The following is a 27,006-nucleotide window of genomic DNA, read 5'->3' on the forward strand; positions in this document are numbered from 1 at the left end:
TTGAATCTCTCAAATCAGATTGAAAATATGTAGAGCGATCGAATCATTCCTTAAATTTGGGAATGGGGATACCGTGTTTACGTTGTGCACTCTACACCCGCGGACGTGGATAGACCCTCGCGATGACTGAGAATGCAGTGAGTGCTGACGCTCGCTGCATAAATAGAACTCAAAGGTCTATATCACATGCAACATCACCGTATCACCTTCCAAGGTTGGTGAAAATCAAAGGTCCGAAAAACAAAAGGTTTGCCGTCGCTATATCAATGACGTCATAAAATCTCAGTATCCGGAAGCCCTGGAAGGACACACAAGTACAAGGGTTCAGATGCAAATATTTTGCCTGAGTGTGTAGAGGGTGCAGGCCTTTCTTGAGCTTGAGATTTAATAAAATTGTGTATGAAAGTAGAGGGTTGCAATCTTGAAAGATATTCTTTCCAATCGTCATGAGGTCATGGAAACATATCTGGTTCTCCCAGCGGGTAGAACCTGGAATCCAACCTTGGAAGAAGTAAAACAAAAAGTATTGAGATTATTTGGACTATCGTCTGCCTCAGTGGAAACCTTGGAAGATCTGTTAGAGTACACGATCGTTATATTCCAAGGTTATTTTCTCTGTCTTGGAATAATAAAACAAGGGTGATACTGAGGAGTCTAGAACAACCTACTGTAGGCAGTTCGTGCTCTCCAACGATGGCGGAGTGTAACCGGTTTGGAATTCCACCGCAGCACAGCCCTAAGACCAAATCCTTTTCAAATAACAATAATTTGGATTTTGTCTCCACTCACAGACTTGGAAAGCTATAACTATGGCTAGGGCTCGAATCAAATTGACGACAAGAAGAGCCCTTACCATATCGAGAGCATTGGAGGACTCTTAGCGCCGATGTGAGTTGGACCTACAATTTTAAAAATCGGAGACCCGTGGGAGCAAAGTTGGAAGCATAAAGAGTCTCTCATCTATTTACGCAGTGGCCAGATCTTATGAGATCAGAGACTCTTCGGGCCTTGCTCAGGTGTCCAAGCAGAGTATAAGGCAATTTCGAGGCTCATGACCCAGAGGATGTAGCGATAATATTCGGATAAACCTGCCAAACATGGATATTTGGGATAATTAGAAAAGCCATGCGATTTGATGAACGACCAAAGCAAGAGTAAACTTACTACCAGGCAATTCCAAACGCGAGGTCGATGGTGCAATTGCGCTGTGTGTGCGTGTTCCACCGCCGACAAATTAGATCAAATTGCTTTGGTGGCTGATATAGATTGTGTCTTTGTGAGATAGACCTTGATGGTTAGAGCTTAGATCAACGTCCAAGTTAGGCGATTAAGCATTCTACGCTTTGTCACCAATTCGCGTCGGAAGCTCTCCGCGCCCCTCTCAAGCTCGTGGCCCGCGCGGGTAGGTGGGCCCCGATGACTCACACGCCGGGACCGGACGGCGGGGCCCCAGGTACGAGCACTCCGAGAGCTCGGAGAACCGATCCTTTGGACGTCTTTTACCCCAAGAGCTTCGGCACTTCTTGCTTTCCCTCACACCCCCTGCTCAAAAATGTCCAACATCCTTTCCGCAATTTTGAGAGATAACTCCCTCGATCTGGCGCCCTATGAGGCTCTGTATAGACACTTCCATGCCAATCCAGAACTCTCTCTCCGAGAAAAGGAGACATCGGAGAAAATTGCAGAACATCTTTCTCAACTGAATGCATTTGAGCTACACACCCATATCGGTGGCTATGGAGTTGTAGGAGTGTTGCGAAATGGCCCGGGCAAAAAGATACTCCTGCGCGCCGATATCGACGCCCTACCGGTCCAGGAGCTGACCTCCTTGCCGTATGCCAGTTCCAAGACTATGCGAGATGCCAATGACATTGAACGACCAGTCATGCATGCTTGTGGCCACGATATGCACATCACCTGTCTGCTTGCTGCGGCGCAAATGCTTGTCAAGATACGGGACGCGTGGAGCGGTACCTTGATTGTGTTATTCCAGCCCGACGAAGAGCGCGGCGGAGGCGCTCAAGCAATGGTGGATGATGGTCTATACTCCAAGGTCCCGAAGCCAGACTACGCATTCGGCCAGCATGTCATGCGTTTGCGTGCTGGGAGTGTCGGCATGAGACCTGGTACCATAATGGCTGCTGCTGATAGTCTCAAGATAACCGTGTTTGGACGAGGTGGGCATGGGTCGTTGCCGCATCAGACTGTGGATCCTGCTGTTCTAGCTGCACATATTGTTATCAGGTTGCAGACCATCGTCAGCCGTGAGATCGACCCCAGTGACCTTGCAGTTGTAACTGTTGGCAGTCTACAAGCAGGTACAGTTGAAAACATCATTTCAGACAGAGCGCACATTGGTCTGGACTATCGCACATTGAAGTTGGAGACGCGTGATAAAATCATCAGCGCTATTAAGCGGATTGTCGAGGCTGAATGCATGGCTAGTGGCTCGCCCAAGCCTCCTATATTCACACCCACAAGGAGGTTCTGGCCAATTGTAAATGACGATCAAGTTGCTTCCGAGTTGGTCACCTCCTTTGGAGGGCATTTCCAAGATTTCGATGGAGACACTCCAACAGTCAATGTCAGCGAAGACTTTTGCAGGCTAGCTGAGGACATTCCTTCCTGCTTCTGGTTTATTGGAGGGATTGATACCGAGCTTTGGGACGAAGCACAAAGGGACAGCAGTGTTGAAATACCCGGGAATCATTCAGCACTTTTTGCACCTCAGATCAAGCCAACTATGAGGTCCGGTGTGGACGCTCTATGCCTCGCGGCGCTAACATTCTTGGGGAAATAACTCCAATTCAGCTGAAGTACACCATGTTCATGTTCCCCCATCATATACAACAGGTGTTGGATCCATTGGCCTGTGGCTCACACCGGGGCATAGTTCATGAATCACCGATGAAGCTCCACGGGCGGATTTAATGATGGCCCATGGATTCCAAAGAAACACAAAAAGAAGATTTGCACGGACAAAAGAAACCAATACCACTCGCACATCGTCAATAAGGACATGGGTCCTGCCTATCGTGTAATTTCCCTCTGATCAATATGTGAAAAAACATTTCCGATGCCGAATTTGGTATTAGACTTGCACCGCCCCTATTCAGGTCCATAAACAGCGGTCAAGGCCGTTTGTGACCTTTGTTTGTGTTGTTAGATCAGGTGACCCCTTGTACTTCGGGGACCATCATGCCCGGGTGGACCGTACCCGGGCCGGGCCCGCCAAAAATTTCGGCTAGAAACTGGGAGTGACCAACTCCAGAGAGCAAGCTTGTCAAGGCAGCTCAGAGAAAAATACCTCTTTCCACCACAAATTTAATGATGTATCATGCATCCTTGTTCTCTAATGTTGAAAAGACAGGTGGCCCCATGAAGCCATGTAACGTCCATTTGAGAAAGAAATGTGGAATACAGTAGTAACAAAATTCACTGCAAAAAAAGAAGGGATTTTGATACGGAGTACTGGTGGTGGGTCTGATTTCACGAGGTCTGCAAGTCAATCACTCAGGGCTTCGTTGATCTTTTACAGATTTTGTGTATCTCTTGTGTGATCAGGGGTCTACCATTGTCTGAAGTCATGAAAATCCCAAGGGTCCGAATGAGCTGTGCTTGTTTTGAGGTGGAAGCAGCATATCGCATGTCCAGGTCATGTTTGGGTACCCCTTAAGCAAAGAACCATTTCTTGCGAAACAAAAGAACGATCAATGACCCACCAGGCCCACCGTGGATCCGGGACTCCGTACCGAGACGACGAACTTGGATACTCCGTACTATGTACAGAGTAACTTGCCAGCCCCCTGCCCTAGATACCCCAGTCGGGTCACCCGACGGCGGAGACTCTCTGAGATCCCCCAGTCCTCGGGTCAGTGCCCAGGTGAAGCTCAGCTGTGGCGTTAGGCCTGGTACCGCACGGTCCACCTGTTATTCCTGCGTGTATCAACAGTCGAGAGGTGGCTCACAATTCCCCTGACTTTTGATATACACATCTTTCCTCCCCCTCTCTCTCCCGCATATCTCCTTTGAGCATCTCCATCACGGCCCTTGAGTTTCATCTGGCTCCCTTGTGGCTTGATCCCCAGATGAGCCTATATTCTTTTTCATCATGGAAGTCCGTATGAATTTTGATGATTGCGCCCGGGTCGCTTCCGACAAGTAGATCGATTCCTGGCCCCTCCAACTTCTTGACCCAGTTGTTTGCCGCACAATTGGACAATTTATTCTTGAGTTTACGGAAAAAGGCGGAATCTTTTTCACACTTTTGAAAACCGGAGGTTTCAACACTGTATGGCAAATGGAGTTTGCACGCTCCCCCACGCCATTATAAGGTTTCCACTTCCTGGGGCTGTTATGTTTCCAGAAGAAAAGGTTCGCACTGAAGTCGCTGCCATGCGATTCATTGGAGACCAAACGTCGATACCCGTCCCTCTGGTTATTCAGTCTGGGACCAAGAAGGAGAGTCCGATGGAACTAGGCCCCTTCATAATCGTGGAGAAAATCAACCATACTTCAAATATGCTGGAAGTCCTCCTCGACCCAGATCGCCCACCAAATGCGCCACTAGCACTCGATCCCAGCATCCCACCAACCAAATTTGAGGCCCTTTACAAAGAACTAGCCGGTGTATGCCTCTCGTTATCGAGAACTGGCCAAAACAAGATCGGATCTCTCGTTCAAGTTGATGGTTTCACGTGGGTAGTCGGGGCCAGACCTGTCACCATCCAGATGAATGAACTCGTCCGAGTAGGGACGCTGCCCCGATCGCAAATACCAACTACAACATTTGATACCGCCTCTTCGTATTTCGAGTCCCTCGCATAACTGCAAATTTCACACCTGATGAGCCAGAGAAACGATGCCATAAACTCAGCAGATGACTGCCGGAGCAAATTCGTCGCCAGATTCTTGTTCCGGAAACTCACTCGTGATCCGGACCTAAGATTCCGATGGATTAAACATGAGAATGGACCTTTTCCTGTATGGTGTGACGATTTCCGCCCAGGGAATGTCCTTCTTCATGACGACCTCGGTATTGCAGGCGTGGTGGACTGGGAGTTTGCATATGCAGCGCCTGTCGAATTTACTCACGCACCCCCTTGGTGGCTCATTTTGGCAAAGCCTGAGTATGCTTCAACAAATATTACGGGATGGTCTCAAGAATTTGAGAGGCAGCTTCCAATCTTTTTGAAAGCGATGACGGACTGCGAAAATGAGGCAATCCAGAAGGGGCGACTCTCAGAAAACCAGCGTCTGTCAGATCAAATGGAGCAGAGCTGGAAAACTGGGGATTTCTGGATCGTATATGCAGCAACGCATAGCTTTGCCTTTGATGCTATATACTGGTCAAGGATTGACGAGCGCTTTTTCGGGCCTGTCTGTACAAAGGACATCTGTGCCACCTGGAAAGAAAGACTTCATCTTCTAAATGCCGAGTTACAAACAATGGAGGAATACGTCGAGTTAAAGCTGAGTCAAACGGAGACAAGGGCTTTAGCGTGGGATCCTGATCAGTATACCCTTGATCATATTCAAAAAATGGATGAAGCTTGAGTTGTCCTTCAATCGTGCGGGAGAACTTTGAGCCATTTCTCTGGGGCATGGCAGGAAACTTGGAACATATGTTCAATTACCCATACCCAAATATTATATCATTTGGTTCTAGGGCTTACCTGCCTGATCGTATTTTACAGTTGAAGTAACATCTGAGTAAAGTAGGTGGTGAGGTGGGAAGAGCGAGCTGGCGGTCTGACACCGCAGACAAGACTACGGGGGTGCGCTCGACGGGGGCTACGGGGATGGAAACATGCCCCCTGAGCCAATAGGGATTTCAGAGGTGTGTAGGATGCTGGATTTCTATGCTATGCGATCGAGAGCTAAACCTACCATTTCGGACAGAGTGGCGCAAATAAGGACGTAGCGCGGTTTCCCCGTTACAGTAGGCAGCCCTATGGACTTCCAAGGTTACTAATTCCATTCAAAAAAACAAATCCCAATAGGGGGCTGGAAATTCAATCAGAATACTCACCCCTAACCTTGGAAGGTCAACGTCCTGGAGAGCAGCGACAGATTTCACGAGTTGAGAGTGGGTGAAAGTCCGCCGACGCTAGCGTTTCTGCCGAAGTTACCGCGTCTGACGATAGCACCGAGTATGCCGATAACACTGTGTATGCCGCGTCAACCCACGGAAAGCACACGCCTAGGTATTGTACTTAATGTCGCGTGTATTCCTTTCTCCAGAATCGATTTTTAGCACATTTCTGATAGCTGAGTTCTCTTTCACAAAAATCCAGAGAGATTTGGAGGTTATCTAGTCTCTCCACCTGCATGCGGGTGTGGACTGATCAGAAAAAGGGGAAAAAAGCCAAGTAAACCAAACATTTTCCCCGCTCGACCACTGGATCACCTTGCTAGTCCAACTTGCAGGCAAACTTGTAGAGCTCTGTGGTCGCGCTTCTGGTGTTTCCGATTGCTTTCATTTCAAGTTTGCTAGAACACACAATACCCAAAGACACGATGAGTTCCCTACACCCCAAAATTCCAACACCGGTTGACGAATTTGTCCAGACTGAATTCGACTATTTGATTTGCGGAGGGGGTACAGCAGGATGCACGATCGCTGCTCGTCTCAGCGAAAACCCAAATGTCTTGGTCGGCGTGATCGAGGCAGGAAAGGACCGAATTGGAGATCCAACCGTTGATACCCCAGCATTATTTACGCAAATGCTTGAGGATCCTGAGTATGACTGGTGCATGTACACCGAGCCACAGGTACCCGCTATCCCCCTCGCAGAGACAAGACATTTGAGTTTTGAAATTCATTCTCTTTTTAGTATGGGAATCGTGGGAAGTCTCACCACATTCCACGCGGGAAGCTCCTCGGTGGCTCCAGTGGCATGAACGCAATGATGTATGTTCGGGGCTCCTCGCAGGACTACGATGATTGGGCGGTCTTGACAGGCGATGAGGGCTGGTCCGCCAAGAACATGCAACATTACATGAAAAAGCATCAGGTACGATCTGTATTGCTTTTCCTTCGTCTTGGTCGCGATTTACTGATCACAAAAATTTGGCAGACACTCGAGCCCACTAGTTCGGTTGTTTCGGAAACGATGCCATTTGTGGATGGGTTCCACGGTACCGACGGGCCGATCCGCACCAGCTTTAATGACACAATCACGCCGATCGAGAAAAATATCATTGATGCATGCGACGAGGCCACGAACATAGTCAGCAAGCCCACTGATCCTTGGAGTGGCGACCACATCGGCTTCTACCATACACTCGGCTCTGTGATCCGGACAGGGCCAGATAAGGGCAAACGCAGCTATGCCGCGCGGGGTTATTATGAGGAGAACCGACAACGACCAAACCTCAAAATTTTGTGCGAATCACTTGTCAATAAAATCATCTTAGAAGGCAACAGAGCCACGGGAGTCAGTATCACACATGGGGACAGGGAGTTCACGATTCTTGCTAGACGGGAAATCATTGTCAGTGGTGGCGCGATTAACTCTCCGCAAATCCTAGAGTTATCCGGAATTGGCGACCCTGACATCCTGTGCGCTGCGGGAGTCGAATGCAAAATTCCCAATCGCAGTATTGGCGCGAACTTGCAAGATCATTCCATGACTTTCGTGACGTTCGTGGTGAAACCAGAAGTCGCAGTCAATGAAAGCTTGAACGGTGGACCGGAAAAGCTTCAGGCCGTTATCGACCAATATCGAGAATCTGGATCCGGTCCGCTCAGCTGTATTCTCAGTGTACAGGGCTTTTTCCCAGCGAAGAGTATTAGTTCCGGGGCAGAATTGGAGCAAATTGTGCAAGGTATCCGAGAAATTCAACCGAATAGCGAGTTTCACGAGAAACAGCTCTCCTTGATTATATCTCACCTGCAGAGTGAGAATTCGGCCAATATCCAAGTTGTGCTCATATCTGCAACTGCCAGTGCAAGGGGAGTTGAGCATCAGAGTGAACTCATTCAGCCACCATCAGCAGAGGACCCGGCTGGGTTTACATTGCTGCTTTGTGCACAATACCCTGTCGCGCGTGGATACGTTCACATCCAAAGCTCAGGTGAGTCACTCAATCAGTCTGCCGAAAGGTAGGTTCATAAAACAATCGATGTACTAAGTTACCTAACTAGATCCTACCGTACAACCGATGATCCAGCCGAATTATGGAGGCCATGAGGCTGACATCGCGTTGCTCGCAGCCGCGCTTCGTTGGACTGACAAAGTCGCCAGCTCAGAGCACCTTCAGCCATCAATCATACATCGCTATTTTCCGGAACCTACCAAAGATTTGCAGGATTTAGAAACAGCCAAAGAAGCAGTTCATGATTTGATCATGGGAGAGTACCATATTTGTGGCTCGGTAGCGATGGGCGATGCCTTGGATTCGCGTCTGCGGGTCAAGGGTGTGGATGGCCTGAGGGTAGCGGATGCCTCTGTTTTCCCGAACAACGTAAGTGGGAATATCTTGAGCAGTGTATATGCTGTAGCCGAGAAAGCTGCGGATATGATAGTAGAGGATGGGTGCCTTAATTGAAGTGGCAAGATAGTGAGCAAGCCTGCAGCTGGGACTTTGAGTCATTGATCTCACGATGCGGTCGCAGCCCAGCCAGGACGTTGTGATTTCAGCAATGCTTGTTTCATGCCATTGTTTCTTTGGTGTATTGCACTGTATTTCATGAATTCTGAACCAAAGGGACCGTCGTGTCAACACGCCAAGATCAAGTACGATCAAGGGAGGTGGGAGGGGGAGCCAAAGAACTTGCTTGGAAGGGCGAGAGTTTCCGCCAAGTCTCTGCGGTTGTATGCAGTTTTGATCACGTCGTTTGTACATCCTCCGCTCTCACTTTCTTGGGGTATTTTAGATGGTCTTTCTCGTTGTGCTTTTTGGCAGCCCGTTGTGATTCAGCATCAAAGCTCAAATTTTGCCTGAGAAATATGGCACCGACGCCATTCCCATCGTGGCCCCCGACAGGAAACATTTCAGCTGAGTGAGGGTTGCTTTGAACCAACCTGAACGGATACAACTCGAGCAATCTTCTCAAGTCATGGAAATCATTACCAAAGAGGCGGAAGACGCTGAAGTCGGCGTCGGTGAGTTCTCTTTTGATGCCAAAAAGCGTAACTGACCAGCATAGCAGAGAACAATCAGAGGGAAATACTCAAGAACATACGAAGGCTCAATGAGTGGTTGAAGCCGACAGATTCAACTTCCCCTGCAAGCGAATACAGGAAACATCTGAACTCACATGTCAAAGGGACCTGTGAATGGATATTTGAGACCGATCAATATCGCGACTGGGGTACAGCTGAGTCAAATTCAGTGAAGAATCTCTGGATCAGGGGCATCCCCGGATCAGGAAAGTCGGTCGTTGCAGCACATACCATTGCTAGACTTCACAAGCTCGAGGATGGCCCTGTCTTGTAATTTTTCTTCAGAGAGATCATCTAGAACAATCGATCACCGCAGTCATTACTACGAGACTTTTGTCATAAGCTGATTCCCAGCTCGCCTCATCTCCAAGCAGCATTGAAGAAGCTACGAAATGACTTCCCAGCAGTCGAGTCTGTTCCTTTCGACCAGCTTTGGGGGTGTCTGGCAACAGCCCTAAAATTGATGAAAAGGGTCTACTGTGTCGTTGACGCTTTGGATGAAATGGAGGTTGGACACGACAAATGGCTCGAGGACTTCCTTCGCCTGGGCCACGAATTTTCGCGCACGGTGAAAATCATCACCACAAGTCGTCAGGTCCCGGAAGTGGAGAAACACTTGCACCGCTCGTGCGTCGTCGACTTACGCCTCGACCGTCTACATGTGGATCAGGATATATCCATATTCGTGACACGGCACCTTGAAAACTCTAATCTGGAATTGACAGTGACAGAAATTAAGGAAATGAAGGATGCGTTTTGTGAGAAGGGAAAAGGCTTATTCTTATACGCGAGACTGATGATTGACGAGTTACTGCTCAGCCCTCAAAACATAAGAACCCGCGTTCACAATCTCCCCGATGGCCTTGGAGATCTATACACTGATCTACTGCGTGAATCTGTAACGCGATCGGGAACTTCCACGCGTCTGCAGAGGCTCATTCTTGAATGGGTGACGCATTCAGCCCGTCCGATGCGCATTCTGGAGCTGACGGCTATGGTTGAGTCACTACCTGACCGCGCGGGGCTTCAAATAGCTTCCAATGTAAAGGATGCTGTTCGGACGGCTTGCGGGCCTCTCCTTGAGATTTGTGAGGATGGTGTTGTTCAGGTCATCCATCACTCGCTGACGGAATATCTTCTCAGTCGAGAAGTTGAGCACACTCGAACGACATCTGGAGCCCGTGAATATCATACAGTCGATTCAAAGGCTGTTCATACAATGATGGCGCAAACATGTCTTCGGTATCTCATGAATGGCCCATTGCGGGAATGGGATATCACCAAGGAACGTGAAAATCCATCAAGCGATAGAAAGTCGCTCTTTTTGAAGTTTTACTTCCTCCGATATGCCATCCAGGAATGGCAATTTCACGTCCTCCAATCAGGGAATCTCGGAAATGACCTCATCAGACACTTGGATGCCTTCTGTCAGGATTCCAGTCATGATTACCAGGCTTGGAATCAAATTTGGATAGCCTATCAGGACGGTTTACCCAGTTGCTGCTCAGTCTTGCATGTTGCCGCCTACTCTGGACTGGTTCCGCTTGCTGCCCACCTCCTTTCTCGGGGCTCGACCCCTGACATCACAGACGCGGACAAGCATACACCCTTGGTTTATGCGATCGTGAGTGGCCAGCATGAAATTGTTAGCTTGCTATTGAAGCACGGTGCTTCTCATGGTACCAAATTTAAACACGACTACACCTCAAGGTCACACATCATCCCATATGCGTGCAAGTTGAACAAGGTGGAGGTTGTTCGCTCACTCGTACAAGCAGGTGTGGATCCAATGACGAAAGTGTCTATTGGTATTGGAACTGCTAGAAGATTGACCCCTGGCCTCTTGGATCCCCAGGGAGAGCCACATTATTGGAAGTCCACGAAGGAATCCACCGCTCTCGCATCCGCCATTGAAGTTGGTTCTGTAGAAGCTGTTCTCGAGCTTATACGCCTTGTGGATCTTGAAAGTCTCTGCCCAGACAACCTTGTGCATCTTGCTGCGGAGAGAGGGGATGATGAGATTCTCTCAGAATTACTCGAGAACGATACTTGCAAGCGCTCAATTGACAAACATGACGAGTATGGCGATACTCCACTGTATCTAGCGGCTCGAAATCGCAACGCAGCCACGGTACGGATTCTGCTCGATCATGGAGCCGATGTCAGCATTCTTTCGATGAACAGAAACTTTCCACCTGAGCCGCCCACTCAAGACGAAAGCACAGCTCATCCTCTGCCACCTCCGAGCTACACCCCTCTTCATGCGTGGGGGCTCGGTATCCCACTGGGAGATTCTTCAACACAAGACAGTGATGGCATGGAAGCTTGCCTAGATCTTTTGCTCAACGCAGGTTGCGATATCAATGCGAGAGACCACAGAGGCCGTACAGCACTCTTTGAATGGCCAAGCCTTCACTGGGCGAGCATGTCAATTAAGAATTTCCTCTTCGCTCTTCTTTCTCGGGGTGCTGCCGCCATCCTCCTTGACTTTGACGGGCAAACTCCTCTTCACAATTCTTTGAGACGGGTCTATCCGGACGTTGCGAAGATCTTGACAGAGGCCGGTTGTGGGATCAACGTGCAAAGAAACACCGATGGCATGACAGTTCTGATGTGCAATGCAAGCGAGCAAAATTCCCCCAGCCCCGCAGAGTTTCACAAGCTAGAGGCAGATTTTGACCTACAGGATTGGCAGGGGAATACAGCTCTCCATCACTACTGCAAAACCTATCCGGTAGGTCACATGGAAGATATTGATGATTGGCTGTTATCCAGTCCAAAAGCCTTGCACACACAAAATTATCTCGGCAGAACGCCCCTTCACGAGCTTTTTTACCGAGAGCTGAAATTTACTCGGGATCCATACGATGAGGAAAAGTGTCAAATTGAACGTTTTGAAGCCTTCCAAAAAATGCTAAATCATGGTGCATCACTGGAAACCCAAGATGGACTCGGGAGATCGGCCCTGCTTATCGCATTAACGGCCGACAAGAACGATTCTTTCGAGTTTGTACGGGAACTACTTCGAATGGGGGCCATTACAAAAGCAAAGGACTTTGAGGGCAAATCTGGTGGGTTTTCATCGCTATATTACGTATACATAAACTCTTTGCCGACGTTCGATGGCTTTCCACTACGCTTTTGGGGCTTTCAGGGAATACCGCCGAGGCAGTGAAAGTGAACGTTTCATGCGAGAGGTAGCTCAGTGTCTAATAACTGCCGGTGCAGACATTGAAGCTATCGATTTCAAAGGAAATAACATTTTTCATCACTTCGTGAAAGAAGAGCCTGCGAGTTGGTCCGACCGTGAGCCTCGGGCTGAGATGATCATCGAACTCGGCGCACCCTACCATCAAGCTAATCATGAGGGAAGAACAGCTCTACATGCTGCTGCTACTATTGAGGACGAATTTCGCGCCGGTAGTGATCAAAGAACCTGGTTGGAGTTTCTTCTTCAGCCATCCATGCAGTTCGATATCAATTCCAAGGACAAAGATGGAGTCACTGCTTTACATCTGGCGTCAGCTGTCTCTGACATCAACACGTTGACTTTGATTCAGAATGGTGCCGACCTTTATCTCAGAGACAGATTGGGGCGCACTCCTCTTCATTTTGCTGCGATAGGAGGGCAGAGCAATGTTGTTGGCCTTCTTTTGGAGACGCATGAGCCCAATCTCATGTTCATCAATCACCAATGTTCCAACAGACGATCTGCTCTACATGAGGCATCCCGCTCTGGCAGCCCGGAATGCGTGAGTCTTCTACTCAACGGAGGTGCAGACCTGTCCCTGACCGACGAGCGAGGCCGAACCGCTCTACATGCTGCTGCCGGATTCAAGAAAATTTCCGAGGCGCAAAAGATGGAACCTGTTTATCACTCACAGCCTGCATCATCAGCAGACTCGCGGTCTACCCTCCAGGGACGGAAGAGGAAAAATGACTTTATATCATTGGTGTCCCGTGAAATTTGTTCTTCGGGTGACGATGCCAGATGCATCGGAGAGGTGGTACGGTTGCTTTTGGCTGCGGGAGCAGATCCAAATTGGCCTGATAAGAATGGTCTTCGTCCATTGGACGTGGCTATTTTGCTTGGCTGTGCCTCTGTTGTTGAAATACTGAGGGATCACATGGCGGAACCTCGGGTGCAATCATTTGATTATATCCGCGTGTCACCTTTGACAATGAGTAATAATCAAATAAAGCAGATTGTGGACTCAACGGAGGTCCCTGAAGACCACGCTCGGTTCCTGGCACAGCTTTTTGCAACGGGAAATGAGAGATTAGTCGAAGAGTTTGTCCGCGCCAAGGAGCTGAAATTGATGGACAAGGACAACGACAATTCCCTTCAGTCTGGAATTTTTCTCCTTCCCCGTTTCGGCTTAACCTCAATGTTGGAACGCCTACTGCCATATATTGGAGAGGCGACTCCCAGTATAATTCCTTTCTTACTGGAACGTGCTACTCATCGGTCTCTTTGTAACTTGACAATGTTCAAACTGCTCATCCGAAAGTTGCCCCCAGTGCAGCAGTTGCTGCCAGCAGAGAAATCCGTCTTGGTGACCTCGCTCATAACACTTTCCGCGGGTCGACGTTGGTGGCACCCTAAAGCCCTTGCTTTGTTTCTTGAAGCGGGCATCGTCGACGTCCAGTCGGCTGTGGCCTCTCACGATGCTATCCAGAGCGCTTTATTCAGTTCATCTCCATCCTGTCGTTGCAAATGGAATGGGGAAACTCTACGAATCCTACTCAACCATGGCGCAGATCCCAACGCCGTGCGAAGTGAGCCTGGCTGGCCATCTCTGTACATCGCTGTCAGGGATGGTGCTAGTCTGGAGACAGTTGATCTTCTTCTCAAGTACGGGGCTTCAGTTGACGCGAGAGATTCAGGCCTACTCAATTCTGCAATTCAGTCTCGCAACCTAGCAATGGTCGAGCTTTTGTTGAAGGCCGGTGCGGATGTAAATGGCGCAGATGATGATCGAAACATTCCTCTCTTGCAAAGGATTTATTGTTCAAAACTGGGAGGAGAACCCCGAAGCACGCGTGAGGCTGCGATGTCGCTTCTTCTTCGGCATGGTGCCAATCCACTGAGAATTATCAAAAACGGATCCACTGTTCTTCACAAGCTATGTTCAGCTTATATTGATCATCCCATTGGGCCGATCATTGCGATGGGCTTCGATATTGATGTCAGGGACGATATGGGTAGCACTCCACTTATGAACAGCTGCGAGAGAGGAAATCTTGCCATGACTCTCGAGCTGATGGATGCTGGCGCAGACATTCACGCTGCCGATTTGAGCGGCAAAACCCCACTGCACTGGGCAGCTCAAATAGCGAGTGGAGAGATTGTTACCGAGCTCTTGAAGCGATCAGTTGCAGTGAACTCGCGTAGCAATGATGGGTTCACTCCCTTGACTCGGGCTCTTGCAGCGTATGCCGATGAATGCACTTCGGCTGACGCAATAACGATAAATGCCCTTTTAGAAGGGGGTGCAGATCCCCTGAGCATCTTACCCGATGGCAGAACAGCCATGCACTGCATCGCAACAGCCCTGATGGACTCCAGCGACTTGTCTCGTCAGAGCCAGATCGAACTTGATGAAGATGAAGATCGTTTCACAGACGCAACTTTACTATACCAACGATTCTTGGCTGCAGGCTGTGACCTCAATTTGGCTGATCACAATGGCGACACTCCTATTTTCCATTATGTGAGGGCACCGAAATCATGGAACGTGAACGGGATTTCGGAGGATCCCTGTGAACGGAACTCCAATCCAAAGGATTACGCTCATATGTTTGCAACGCATGAGATTGGCAGAACCAACCTGGTCGGGGATACGCTTTTGCATACTATCGCCCGTCGTGAGAAGGCTCACTGCGATTCAGATGACCACGAAAGCTTGTTGTTCAAGGCACTTGTCGATTTAGGTATCGATCCTTGGCAAGAAAACAATGACGGTCAAACCTCTTTGGACATTGCCGCCACTCAAGAAAAGACGGGGATCTTGGCTTTATTTGCTCGAAAGGAATGAACATGCGCCACTCCCAGTGATACTCCGTACAGCCCACAGCTTTCACAAATGTCACAAATTAGTCCCTCCAGCTGGAGGCTTCCCCCTGGGCAACTGATGTACGGAGTAGTCTGTACTGCGTAGGGCTTTTTGTATTTAATTCAGCTAGCAGGTGATTAACTAATTCAACTACTCCGTATGGTAGGGAGCACGCCAAGTTGATATATCGGATGTGAGTGCCCGCTAGTCTCTGGATCGGCAAGGGTCTGGGCGCGATCTACTATACTTGTACGGGGCGTGTATGGTATTATTACATGACATACTGGAGACCTTCTGCATTCGCTTAGAGCTCTGTTTTACGTTCGTAATATCTTCGTAAATTACCGTTATCAGGTCAGGTTCCCCAGCCGAGCACTGGCCCTGAACGTCCTTCCTAGACCCACTGCGCCGTACCCAAGCTCGCCTCAGAAACGAGCTCTCTTTCAGCCCACCTGGGCACTGCAGATCCCTTCTTCCCTACGGAGTATGGAGCACTTATTTAAAGGGTTTAGTGGACTACACCCACTGGTAAATATTTCCCGGCGCTGACTGGCCTACCACAAACCATGCTTCTCCCAAATGACTCCCTTGTCGTCCTTCTATGTCTAATATTTCCAGCAGCTTTCTTCCTGTGGAAGCTCACCGATTGCTCACCGCGCTTTCCCTTGGCAAACAAAACCCCTGGGGAGTTTATGCTATGCGCTCCCACGTTGATCAAGCAAGGTCTGGCTAAGTGGAAGGTGTTCCAGTTCCTCACAAATGATGGAATCCAGGTGTTCTTGTCCCACGAGTATACCAAGGAGATCCGCAATCATAACTCCTTGAGCTTTGGAGAATTCATGCACCAGCGCTTTCATGCTAACTTATACCCCTTCCGCCCGTACCTCGCATTTGCTGAGAAAGATGAGGCGTTTGTTAAATTCATCCGCAAGAAGCTAGTGGCTCCCCTTGGTAAGTCGGCGAGCGAGCAGCGAAACAGAGGCATGAATTCGGACAAGCTTTACTGACGCCTCCTTTTTAGCTGATCTCGTGAATCCGTTGTCTGAAACGGCCACCAGCGCTCTTCGTGGGGAATGGACTGACAACCCCAGTGGGTATAACCGGAGCGATGTGTTAGTCAAAAAGGCTAACTTTCGACCTCTCAGCATGGCACAAGCTAGGGCTTAAGTCGAGTCTTTCCACGGTTATCGCTCAGCTTCTCGCCAAGGCCTTCGTCGGAGAACCACTGTGTCACAATGCTCGCTGGCTACAGATTACGGTCGAGTATACGGTCGACTCCATCCAGGCCTCAGAGGCCCTTCGCAGGTGGCCTGCTGCCCTACGCCCTATCATGATCCACATTCTTCCGGTTTGTCGCAAGTTGAAGGCCGAGTTGGATGAAGCAACGAGTCTCATTGACGCCGTTCTGCAACAACGACATGTCGAGAAGGAGACTGCGCTACAGAATGGCAAGGTGCCACAGAGATACATGGATGCGTTTGAGTGGGTGGCCGAGCACTATTCGGAAATGAACGTGCCGTGCGATCCCGTCATGGTGCAGCTGGCACTTGCTGTGACAGGCATCCACACAACTACCGACATGCTTACTCAATTCTTATATGATATCGTTGAAAAGGAGGGGCTGGCCGATTCCCTTCGAGACGAGATAGTGAGGGTGGTCAAGCAGGATGGCTTGACGCTGTCTGCACTCAACAAGATGCGGCTAATGGATAGCTGTCTTAAAGAGAGTCAGAGGCTCAAGCCAGTCCAAGGCGTTGCATTACAACGTATCGCGATAAAGGACTTTGACTTGTCTGACGGGACGCGTATTTCCAAAAACACCCCGATCATCTTGTCAGCCGAGCGAATGTGGGACGCCGAAGTATATACCTCTCCCAATTTCTTCGATCCCTATCGGTTTGTCAAGATGCGAGATGAAAGCCCCGCAAATGAAACAACAGCGCTGGCAGTTTCTCCTTCCGCTGAACACATTGGCTGGGGGCTGGGCAAGCACGCGTGTCCTGGACGATTTCTGGCTATACACGAGCTAAAGATCGTCCTCTGTCATATTCTGCTACGCTATGACTTCCGACATGCCGATACCAAACCCGTCCAGACTATCGTTATGGGAACTGCCACATTGGCTGACCCCTTTGCAATGTTTGAGGTTCGACGAAAGGATCACAGTGGCAGTGAGGCTCTCCTTTGAATGGCTGAAAGAACATGTTTACTGAGGTCTAATCTCTATCTATGGTGGATTTAAATGTGGCTGACAATATCTTTCTTTGTGTTTGATCAAATCTTAGTAGAGACAACTGTTTCTCCATTTCAGAATACTCGATTATAAAGCCCGCACACACAAAAATCTGCGCGCGCGCAACAGAGCTGTGTGAGAAGTTCAGATCTCAGCCCGCTTGCAGCTCAACGGGACGATACTTTACAAGTTGGCGATGTGCTCTGATAGTTCGGCAATACTTGGACTGGTTAACAAGTCCTGCAACCCCAATGTTGCCGCCATTTCGCTCGTGATATAGTTTCGAAGATCGATGCCACCGATAGAATCTACCCCATAGTCTGTCAATGGGGAAGTCGCTCTCACATCTTCTAACGGGATTAGTTCCAGCTGTGATAGTTTCTCCATGAACGCACTCTGAATCAACTCGATCACTTGCTCTATTGAACTCACGTGCTGTAAAGCTGACCGGAACCACACCTTCTTATCATCTCCATTGTGCTGTGACTCTGCTCCGGAATCCGAGAAACGCTCTCCCTCCTACTTCTACTTCTGCTTCTGCTTCTGCTTCTGCTTCTCTTTACATATCATGCAGACTATGTATTATGCACATCGCTTCATCTTTATGTATTCTCAGAATGTTCCATGACTTCATTCCTTCAAAGCTCCGTCCCGAGCATCGCCTGAAGCATCATCAAATGATTGACAAACCGAGTTATCATACTCCGCCTTATCTCGGAGCTTGGCAAGTATGACTTCTTCAACATTAGGAGCCCAAAAGTCTGAAACAACCTCGGAAAAGTCAGAAGCAACCTGACGCGAAGGTACAAAAGCGGGATAGACATGTTGGCGAAAGAGGTTGAATAAGCCTTTCGGGCTTTCCAAGGCATGAAAATACCAAAAGCTTCCAGTCTTCCAACCATTTCTCATAAGTGTTGTCCTGTAACAATTCAAAGTGCTGATAACAGGAAACCTTTTTTCTTCCTCCTCGAAAATCTTCACAAATTCTTCGTACGCCTCTCTGAAGGGTTCGAGATGCTCTCCTGTTAGGTCGTCAACTGTACGACCTGTCAACCAGTATGGAGGACGGAAGGTTTCCGCCGGTAGGGAACAGGCCCACTCTAGATCAATCACAAACTTGACGTTCCATTCGCTGTCAACGAAAATATTGCTAGGATGGAGATCTGTGAGCCTGTAAAGAAAAGGCCCCTCTCGGTGTTCTCTATCAGAGAAATGCAGTAGGAGGGCTTTCATCATAGTCAATCTTGCCATCTGGGCCCGCCCATCATCAGCATCGCTGATGGAGTTTGGCTGGTTTAGTATGCGACTATCATGACAAGACAGAAGATCAAGATAATATGCTTGCGCTGTGGAAAAAGTCGAATTCCGGCTATGTTGGTCGGAATCCCTCCATTCTCTAATTGATGGAGTCGAAGAGTGAGAGGGCGATTAGAAAGTTGCAAAACACCATTCGGATCTAAAGTCCAAGAGCCTACATAAGGTAGTGGCACTCGACTGAGAGAAAGCATTATGGGAGAAAGTCCCTTGTAAAGGTTCTTTCTCTTGTCTTGGTGACGACGGTGCCTATCCCAAGTCTCTGAGAGCATTTGTGTATCTGAGTTGCCAACGTATTCCATGACCAGGTATCCACTTTCTAGAATAGTCGAAAGTTGATGGCAAATATAGGGACAAGGAAGGCTATATCCCAAGAGCCACATGAAAGATCTTTGGATCATCCAAAAGAATCTGGATCCTGCAGGGCAATTTTGTGGTTTCGTGAACTACAGAAACCACAGATTAGACATCATGATCAAAGACGATTGAGATTTCTTACACTTTGGCCATCAACAAGTCCAAAGCCCCATAAATTTGGAATAGGGATCTCCGGACAATTTTCATGTATCCAGATAAACGTTGCAGCTTCGCAACGAAGTTTTTCGTCGACATTGCCAGGATTTCTGGCTTCTCCAACTTTGTAGGGTAGATGGAATCTAATGATAGCTCGCTTCTCCGGCTGTTAATCTCGTTCACAGATGTAGAGTGGACGAGACCGAGATGGTATGCAGCAATGTTCTCAATATCGTCCCTATTGCTGTATAGTGACAAAAATAACTCGATCCGCTGTTCTGAAAATCCCAATTCAAGGATGATGTCGTCTTCTTGCTCTAGCGCTGACTCTAAAGTTGTGTTGCCCCGGAGGAGTGGCAGGGTGGGCCTATGACAAGTCATTATAACAGTTTACTGTTCCATCCAAGCGAAACTCCGATCAACAAGTTTGTAACTCTCGATAGTGCTTGGCTAATATGGTCGTGGTGTTTGAAGTACGGACTTCCGTATCTCCTGAAGCTTTCCCCCTTTGAAAGAAGACACCCTTCACCGTCTTCCCACTTTCGTCTCTTCCAGTCACAATGTGATAGATGTAGTTCGAGAAGACAATTTCATCTACGGAGTTTATACCTCTTTAATAGGCCAGATTGGGCCCGAATTTCAAGCCCAAAGCCCAGCCATCAACGGGTGATGGGCCCTACTGCCTATAGCGATCCCGGCACATAGCCCATGGTGGGTCCCCGCGGGCCCCCCCGCAGCCCCGCTACTCGGTGCACAACGGCGATTTTCCCAAAATAGTACAGGATGTAGGCCGACAGGTTTCATTGGAGACTAGATGAAGCGCTAAGTCAAGGTATCTAGGCACTTGATCACACATTCGACAAAAGAAAGGGATCCACTCGCATAATGAGTTTTGTCTTCAGAGATACTCGCACCTCGTTACATCGTTAGGGGAGTGGTATTGTGGGCGATAATTCATAGATCTAATCAGGGCGGCTTTGTCATGGGCCAAAATTAATTGACCAATTACGACCAGACCATATTCTTACGACAAATTCAGGTCGGATCAACTTGGAGAATTGAGCATTCCCCCGTGATCGAATCATCCGTCAGATATGCGCCTCTAGACCCCGCAAATCAGTCTACCGGGCCTGTGTTGTCCTTCAATCAATGTTTTCTGTATCTTGCTACCATTGCTGAAGCCCAGGGGCCGATTTCCAATCCCACTCCTCGTGGTCAATGGATCAGACGGCGTTAATCATAGTATGCTGCCCAAATACTTTCGTGTATAGCAAATACAGTCATGCAAGCAAGAACCTGAGACAATGAAGATAGACTTCAATAAACTGCAAGTAACATCTGACATAGTACGCCTTTATTGCACCTGCAGCAATCCCTTGGTTCATATTTTTCTACTAAGCCAGCCAGGAAGGAACAAGATGGCGGATCATACTTCACACTGTATCCCGCTGTGGTTGTTTCCATATTCACCACGTCCAGCCGTTGACATCTTTGATCCAATCCGCCGTTTCAGGTGGTGTTCCTTCCCAGTAGTATCGGCTACGGGAGGCTTGGATGAGTCCGTATTGGAAGTAGTTAATATCATCCCACTGTTGAGGTTCGTCAAACGGAGATGCGATTTTGAAACCGCATATGTGCCTAGAGATAGTTAGATTATAATATTCCACATGGATAATCTCGCATAGACACACATTTGGCCACTAGACTTGTCATAAATGATCTTCGATGGACCAGTCATGCATGGCATGTAACCGCATGGTAAAAACCTTCTGCTTTCTGTTAGCCCACTGTTTTGCTGTGGTCACTGGATAATCCTACGTATAGACTTGGCGAAACTGATCACGGATGGCCTGGCGATCGGCAAAGGGGAGCCTCCAGAATTCAGTCAAATTAAGAGACTCGCCGGCGACTTTTTCCCATAGAATGTATGTGATATATCCCCCGGGAACACCCTCGTCGTGGTCTTGCTGGCGCTGTTGATAGCCTAGTAGTCGAGGGACAACGTCACAGTCTAGCTTCATGAATGTCCGGAAAGCGATCAGTTCTGGATGGTCAGGAGGGGTGTCGACAGCCTGGCTAGCCCGTACGGTGGCTTTCTTGGTTTCAGTTCCAGCTATAGGAACTTGTTGGTAAATGCGTAAAAATGCGCGCCTGTTATCGTCTACCTCACTAGCAGGTCGGCATAGGAACTTCCCGGTGGTGTCTGACGGTCCGAGCTCCGCGGCAATGTCTTCCTTTGTCAGGCGATTCGACTCTTCCCCGAGCTTCTCAAGTATTATCCATTTCTGGGCGGGGAAGTTGAACGGTGGTTCCGCAACGGCATCAAACGTGACCTGTGTTCCTTCAAGATCGGTGAGATATTCCATTGATGAATCCATGGCAGGTAGCTTGGAGATGGGGACAAAGGGTAAAAGAAATGTGAGGGTAGAAGGGTAACTTGATAGTGATCGCATGTTGACCAAGAAAGTTTAATTTCACCGGTTCTGCGGCAGAATTTCTCTCCTATATCAACCTTTTATCTTTCAGCTATGTGTACTGTTTGTTTGACGATTTCTAGTGTCTCGTTCGAACCCTCCACCCTCTAATCTAACCTCCTACGGAAGCCAGCTTTATGCCTTCTCGACTATCCCTCCGGCCACCAAGCAGCCGTTTCCTCATCCGTCCATCTCGTCCTCTATACCAATCAATCGTGAAGCTAACGAGGATTTCGGTCACAGAGCGCGTTTGGTGACAGGGGTCGGGACTGTGTAGATCCCCGGAATTTGGACAGCCACGTTCCCGAGATCATACCGCAATGATGCTGCTATTCCTGGAGAACTGCAAGTCTGCGCATCATCGCCCAATGTCATGATCACTGGATTGATTAAGCTCTGCTCGCCAGTCGTTCCCTGGTTCGAGACAGAAAACGAAACGCGCAAGAGTGAACCAGCGTGGAACGAAACACAACCATCCGCGTATCCCGGGCACCGTCTGGCGGCAATGGAGTGTCCGCCTCCGGCCAGGTGATTGCGGCCGTAAGATCTTGTAAACGCAACGTATATACGGGATGCTGCTTTTTCGCCCTGTAGACTGCCACGAACTCGGCAACTACCAGACTTCGCGAATGGCCGCCGAATCAGCCTGATTAGTCCTTCCCTGAATCCCGAAATGATGCGAACGCTATCAGACCAGGCTGACAAGTGTCCCGCGCGGCCTTCGCATCCGCGAGGCAGATTTGGAGTCCCGCTCCGCAAAGGCGATTATCTAAAACGGGCGTCGGGCGTGTTCGTAGATGCACGGAAGGTCAACGATTGGCTAGCCAATGGGCATGTGAGGTAACAGATCCACAGGTCGGCACAGCAGACCAAGGGCGAAATTGCCTCATGTCGATTGTAATGGTGGGAGCTGAGAGAATGGGGCCAGATGAGCGAAAGCAGCGCAGTTTGCAGTTGAGGGGTCGAACAAAGGACACCAGGGGTTACGGAGTTGGCGATCCGGATCAATGGCAGAAATGCCTCATCAGCAGAGCACGGACGAAGACGGGCGAGCTGAGAAGCGGGCGGGTGAAAACTAAATAGAAGTCAACTGGGGCGATGGAGGGGTCTTTATAGAACCACGCGGCACAAACAGCGACGGTAGCGCTAAGCCTTTATAATGCACAATCTGTTCCATTTCCACATAGCTTATCCGATATGGTGTAGTGGCTAACATCGTCGTCTCTCACACGACAGCCGGGGGTTCGATTCCCCCTATCGGAGTTCAATTTTTGTTGCGGGCCGTTCTGTCAAGTCAACTTGGTTCTCGCTCTAGTTGCAGGTCAATTGCAATTTTGGGTATTGTGAACATGGCCAGTTTCGTCTATTTTCTCCTAGCTTTGAGGAATCACACCAAGTACTTGAAATATAGTAGTTTTTGCCGGCGAACCTTCGAAGGTCTCCGGGGCTCATTTTGATACCGATACTCCGTATCACATGACCTTATCGTATCTAATCGGGATTTTTTTTTTAAAAAAATCCCCCTTCAGATCTGGGCACTAGAATTCCAAGAGTGAAAGATCAATTGTACACATTTTCCCTTTTCGCACAGAACCACCTCCTGGAGGCAGACAATTCTACAATTTCTCCATTGTTTGACTGAAGTTGAGCGAACACTTCTGCTATCTCCCCCGGGTCCCTCTTATCCTACCTAGCGCGGGGTACTGCAAAAGCTCAGCCAAGAAAAAAAAACAAGAAGCAAGCAAACAAGCAACAAGGCCCACGCTTTATCAGACATTACAAAGTCATTCCCACAATGGCAACCACATCCGCCCCGGCCACCGATGCCGCCTCATACCTCGACCTTGCTATCACCCTCACACTCAACAACTGGCCGGCGCTCTCACTAGCCGTGCAATCAAACTGGGGTGGTCCAACCTCCAGCGACAAGCGCGACTGGCTATGCGGTGCAATTTCCGATATGATTCGCGAGAGACCCGAGACCGATGCCGAAGATTTGGAGGAAGTCTTGATCCAAGTGATGAACGACGAGTTTGACGTGGCGGTGGATGATGAGAGCGCCGCGGACGCCGCGGACATGATCATGGAGCTCAAGGTCCAGACAGATCGCGGCGAGTTTGGCATTGTCCAAGAGATGTGGGAGACATACCAGAAGAAGAGCCAGAACCGCTCTGCTGCCGGACAATTCCAGAGGGTCGAGGCTGCGGATGATGATCAGGAGACCGATGACGAGGTGGATGATGAAGAGATGGGCGATGCGCCTACTTTGGTTCGTGCGCCGCGTGAGCGCGCCGAGCCCGAGATTGATGACGATGGATTCACCAAGGTCGTTGGAAAGAAGCGCTAGATGCAATCGGAGTGGTGCCGAGCATGTTCGTGACTATGCTTGTGCTGGCGACCGAACGAGCCCTGTACTTATGATTCAATTTTGCTTTTTCTTTTCTTGTACATCCATCCATGGCTGGTGATAAGCACTGTGGCCACGAGTTACGACTACATATAAGCATTACTAGAGATACAAATCCAAGAACCGAGCGCGGTTCAACCGCTTAGATTCATGCTGAGAGCAAAGTCTATGTAAAATATGGAAAGGAAATATTCATCATCGTCAGTTAAGGTGGACTGTCTGTGGTATCATTAAGCAACCTCTGCCCATCCAGACCTCCCTTCGGAGTTCTTGCAAGCACAGCGCTGACATGGCTTTTCTTTTTTCTTTTGTTTGTTCATTGCACTTTTGAAGATATAGACATCGAGATGTCCTCGGCAGAGGAAACCCTTTACTCAGCCTCAGTCTCAGGGGTGATGAGCTTGGTGATCATACCAATAGCAATGGTTTGACCCTGAACGTTTTGTTAGCAATAGCTCCAGTCACAACGATCATAATAAACATTAAATAACTTACCTGGTCACGCAAAGTGAAACGACCAAGCTGCTCGTAGTCTGAGAATTTCTCGACACAGACGGCACCGGCTGTGCTGGTAATCTCGAGACGGGCAATGATGGTCTGGCCCTTGTTGGCAAACTGAGGGGGACGCTTGCTCTTGCGACCAGTGCCGGGCTCGAGCTTGTGCAGAAGGGAGGCGAATGTAACCTCCTCGACTGCGGAGTGAACGTGGAGCACACAGTTGAAACCAGCAGTAAGAATGCTCTTCAGGTCCAAGATACGAATCTTGGCCTCGAAAGCAGAGACACAGTGGACGGGGCGCTTAGGAGAGCAGAGCACAAATCCAGGGAAGAAGTCTTCTTCCTCGATACCACGGAGGCGCAGGCGAACCTGGTCACCAACCTTGGCCATTGCAATTTCCTCCTCAGTCTCACCGTAGAGGGCAGAGATGGAGACTTCCTCGCGGTTGGGCATCATGAGGTAGTTTCCGTTCTTCTTAATAACACCAGACTCAATACGACCCTCGGCCATGGTACCCATGTCCTTGTACTTGGCGCTGATGGGCATCATGAAAGGTGCGTTAACCTTGCGCTCGGGAAGCTCGAAATCAGTCAAGAATTCGAGCAGCGAGGGACCATCGTACCAGGGGCACATGTCCTTGGGAACACGGTCCTTGATACCAATGGTGCGCTGAGCGGAGATGGGCATGCAGAAGATGTCTGCCTTCTTGTAGCCAAGTGCTTCCAGGAACTTCATGACCTTGATGGTACATTCGTCGAAACGCTCCTTGCTCCATTCAACTGTGGGGTCGTCCATCTTGTTGACAACAAGCACCAGCTTGGAGACACCAGTGTTACGGGCAAGAAGTGCGTGCTCACGAGTCTGACCACCCTTCTCGAATCCGGTCTCGTACTCACCCTTACGGGCGGAGATGACCAGACAACCGAGGTCTGCTTGAGAAGCACCGCCGATCATGTGGGGAACATAGGACTTGTGACCAGGGGCGTCCAGAATGGAGAATTGACGCTCAATGGGACCGTCAGGGTGGGGAACGGTAACCTTGAAGAAAGCACGGCCAACCTCGACAGTCTTACCCTTGGAACGCTCCTCTTGGGTCAGATCCAGGGCCCACGAGAGGTACCAAGTTTCACGACCGGCCTCCTTAGCCTCCTTCTTGTATTTATCGAGAGTGCGCTCATCAACCATACCAGTGGCATGCAAGAGAGAGCCACCAAGGGTAGACTTTCCAGCATCGACGTGACCGATGAACACAACGTTGACGTGTTCTCTCCTCTCACCGTAGATTTCCTTCAAGGTTGCGTCATCGACATCGGCCTGTTGAGACTTCGCGACAGCATTGGCCTCGCGAGCTTGCTTGGCAGATTCACCGCGAGCAGGGCTAGACCGCCCGGGGCTGGAGCGGCCAGAGGATGGTGTGGGAGAAGACTTGCCGCTGGCAGCAGCCTTCTCTGACTTATCAAGACCCTTGGTGGCCACGGCCTTGGCACCAGCCTCGGCAGCAGCAGGGCCCTTGGTGTCACCCTTGGACTCCTTGGCTTCAGCAGGCTTCGCAGCGGGGGTAGGGGTGCCAATCGAGAGAACCTTGGTCTTGGGGGCGGCGGTGGATGAGGTAGCACCGATGGACAGAACCTTGGCCTTGGGCGGGGCGGCGCTCGATGCGGGCTTGGGGGCAGATGCGGCGGGTTGCTGCGCGGCTACAGGCGCATTCTGGGGTTGCTGCTGTTGGTAAGCGCCGTATTGCTGCTGTCCATTGTTGTACTGGTTGAAGCCACCGGGCTGCTGGGCGTATGCGTTGTACTGGCCGTAAGCCTGCTGTTGGTATCCGCCGTAAGCCTGTTGCTGGCCGTACTGGGGGTAGCCCTGCTGGGGGTATCCAGAGTACTGCTGGTATTGCTGTCCTGGAACGAAGGAGGAGGCTCCGGGGGTGAAAGAGGCGGCTCCAGGTGTGAATGTGGGCGCCTGGGCTTGAGGGCGAGACTGTGCGTTCAGGTTGACGCCCTGGGCCTGTTGGGAAAGCTCATCTTCCCAAGATTCGGGAACTTGGTTCGACATGGTGCTTTGAAACCTTCAATATCGAATCTAAACAAAAATAGATTTGGACACCGGTTGTGTCAATAAGAACGAGGGGTCCGCCTTTTGATTTTGCACGGATGACTAAGACCCCGCGATAACAACACGTGACCCTGAGTGTAATGAGAAAAACACAGGAAGGCTCTTGAAAGTCCTGCAATTGTTCTTTTCAATTCATCTCGTGGTGCCCTCACTGCCCAATATTGCCACCATGACCCGTTGAACGGGACAGACCCCCATCGTTGGGCTCTTCATTGTTTCATACCTACCT

At 49.5% G+C, this 27,006-nt stretch overlaps 9 protein-coding genes across 9 annotated transcripts; 6 read left to right on the forward strand and 3 right to left on the reverse strand.

Moving 5' to 3' along the window:
• Positions 1-1,552: 1,552 nt before the first annotated feature.
• On the forward strand, positions 1,553-2,800 carry N7506_000561 (M20 family metallopeptidase; the record flags this gene model as incomplete). The annotated part of the gene is made up of 1 exon (XM_056949857.1): positions 1,553-2,800. The coding sequence occupies one exon, from the start codon at positions 1,553-1,555 to the stop codon at positions 2,798-2,800; it is 1,248 nt and encodes a 415-aa protein (XP_056815772.1).
• A 1,556-nt stretch (positions 2,801-4,356) lies between these two features.
• Positions 4,357-5,556, forward strand: N7506_000562 (uncharacterized protein; the record flags this gene model as incomplete). Its single annotated transcript, XM_056949858.1, has 2 exons — positions 4,357-4,805; positions 4,857-5,556. 2 exons carry the CDS (start codon positions 4,357-4,359, stop codon positions 5,554-5,556), a joined length of 1,149 nt encoding a protein of 382 aa, XP_056815773.1.
• A 963-nt stretch (positions 5,557-6,519) lies between these two features.
• On the forward strand, positions 6,520-8,553 carry N7506_000563 (GMC family oxidoreductase; the record flags this gene model as incomplete). Its single annotated transcript, XM_056949859.1, has 3 exons — positions 6,520-6,774; positions 6,837-8,079; positions 8,150-8,553. 3 exons carry the CDS (start codon positions 6,520-6,522, stop codon positions 8,551-8,553), a joined length of 1,902 nt encoding a protein of 633 aa, XP_056815774.1.
• Positions 8,554-9,064: 511 nt separating this feature from the next.
• Positions 9,065-15,208, forward strand: N7506_000564 (ankyrin repeat domain-containing protein; the record flags this gene model as incomplete). Its single annotated transcript, XM_056949860.1, has 4 exons — positions 9,065-9,110; positions 9,158-9,440; positions 9,525-12,241; positions 12,399-15,208. 4 exons carry the CDS (start codon positions 9,065-9,067, stop codon positions 15,206-15,208), a joined length of 5,856 nt encoding a protein of 1,951 aa, XP_056815775.1.
• A 584-nt stretch (positions 15,209-15,792) lies between these two features.
• Positions 15,793-17,414, forward strand: N7506_000565 (cytochrome P450; the record flags this gene model as incomplete). The annotated part of the gene is made up of 3 exons (XM_056949861.1): positions 15,793-16,177; positions 16,248-16,316; positions 16,372-17,414. 3 exons carry the CDS (start codon positions 15,793-15,795, stop codon positions 17,412-17,414), a joined length of 1,497 nt encoding a protein of 498 aa, XP_056815776.1.
• A 675-nt stretch (positions 17,415-18,089) lies between these two features.
• On the reverse strand, positions 18,090-19,667 carry N7506_000566 (uncharacterized protein; the record flags this gene model as incomplete). Its single annotated transcript, XM_056949862.1, is given in 3 exon segments — positions 18,090-18,749; positions 18,767-19,184; positions 19,273-19,667. The coding sequence occupies 3 exon segments, from the start codon at positions 19,665-19,667 to the stop codon at positions 18,090-18,092; spliced, it is 1,473 nt and encodes a 490-aa protein (XP_056815777.1).
• A 1,085-nt stretch (positions 19,668-20,752) lies between these two features.
• Positions 20,753-21,664, reverse strand: N7506_000567 (uncharacterized protein; the record flags this gene model as incomplete). Its single annotated transcript, XM_056949863.1, has 3 exons — positions 20,753-20,924; positions 20,978-21,055; positions 21,105-21,664. 3 exons carry the CDS (start codon positions 21,662-21,664, stop codon positions 20,753-20,755), a joined length of 810 nt encoding a protein of 269 aa, XP_056815778.1.
• Positions 21,665-23,555: 1,891 nt separating this feature from the next.
• Positions 23,556-24,107, forward strand: N7506_000568 (pre-rRNA-processing TSR2 family protein; the record flags this gene model as incomplete). Its single annotated transcript, XM_056949864.1, has 1 exon — positions 23,556-24,107. One exon carries the CDS (start codon positions 23,556-23,558, stop codon positions 24,105-24,107), a length of 552 nt encoding a protein of 183 aa, XP_056815779.1.
• Positions 24,108-24,537: 430 nt separating this feature from the next.
• On the reverse strand, positions 24,538-26,717 carry N7506_000569 (translation termination factor GTPase eRF3; the record flags this gene model as incomplete). The annotated part of the gene is made up of 2 exons (XM_056949865.1): positions 24,538-24,600; positions 24,663-26,717. The coding sequence occupies 2 exons, from the start codon at positions 26,715-26,717 to the stop codon at positions 24,538-24,540; spliced, it is 2,118 nt and encodes a 705-aa protein (XP_056815780.1).
• Positions 26,718-27,006: the final 289 nt, after the last annotated feature.

Source organism: Penicillium brevicompactum, assembly GCF_028827555.1.
Source record: "Penicillium brevicompactum strain IBT 35665 chromosome Unknown utg000001l_segment0_segment0, whole genome shotgun sequence".
Classification (NCBI taxonomy): domain Eukaryota; kingdom Fungi; phylum Ascomycota; class Eurotiomycetes; order Eurotiales; family Aspergillaceae; genus Penicillium; species Penicillium brevicompactum.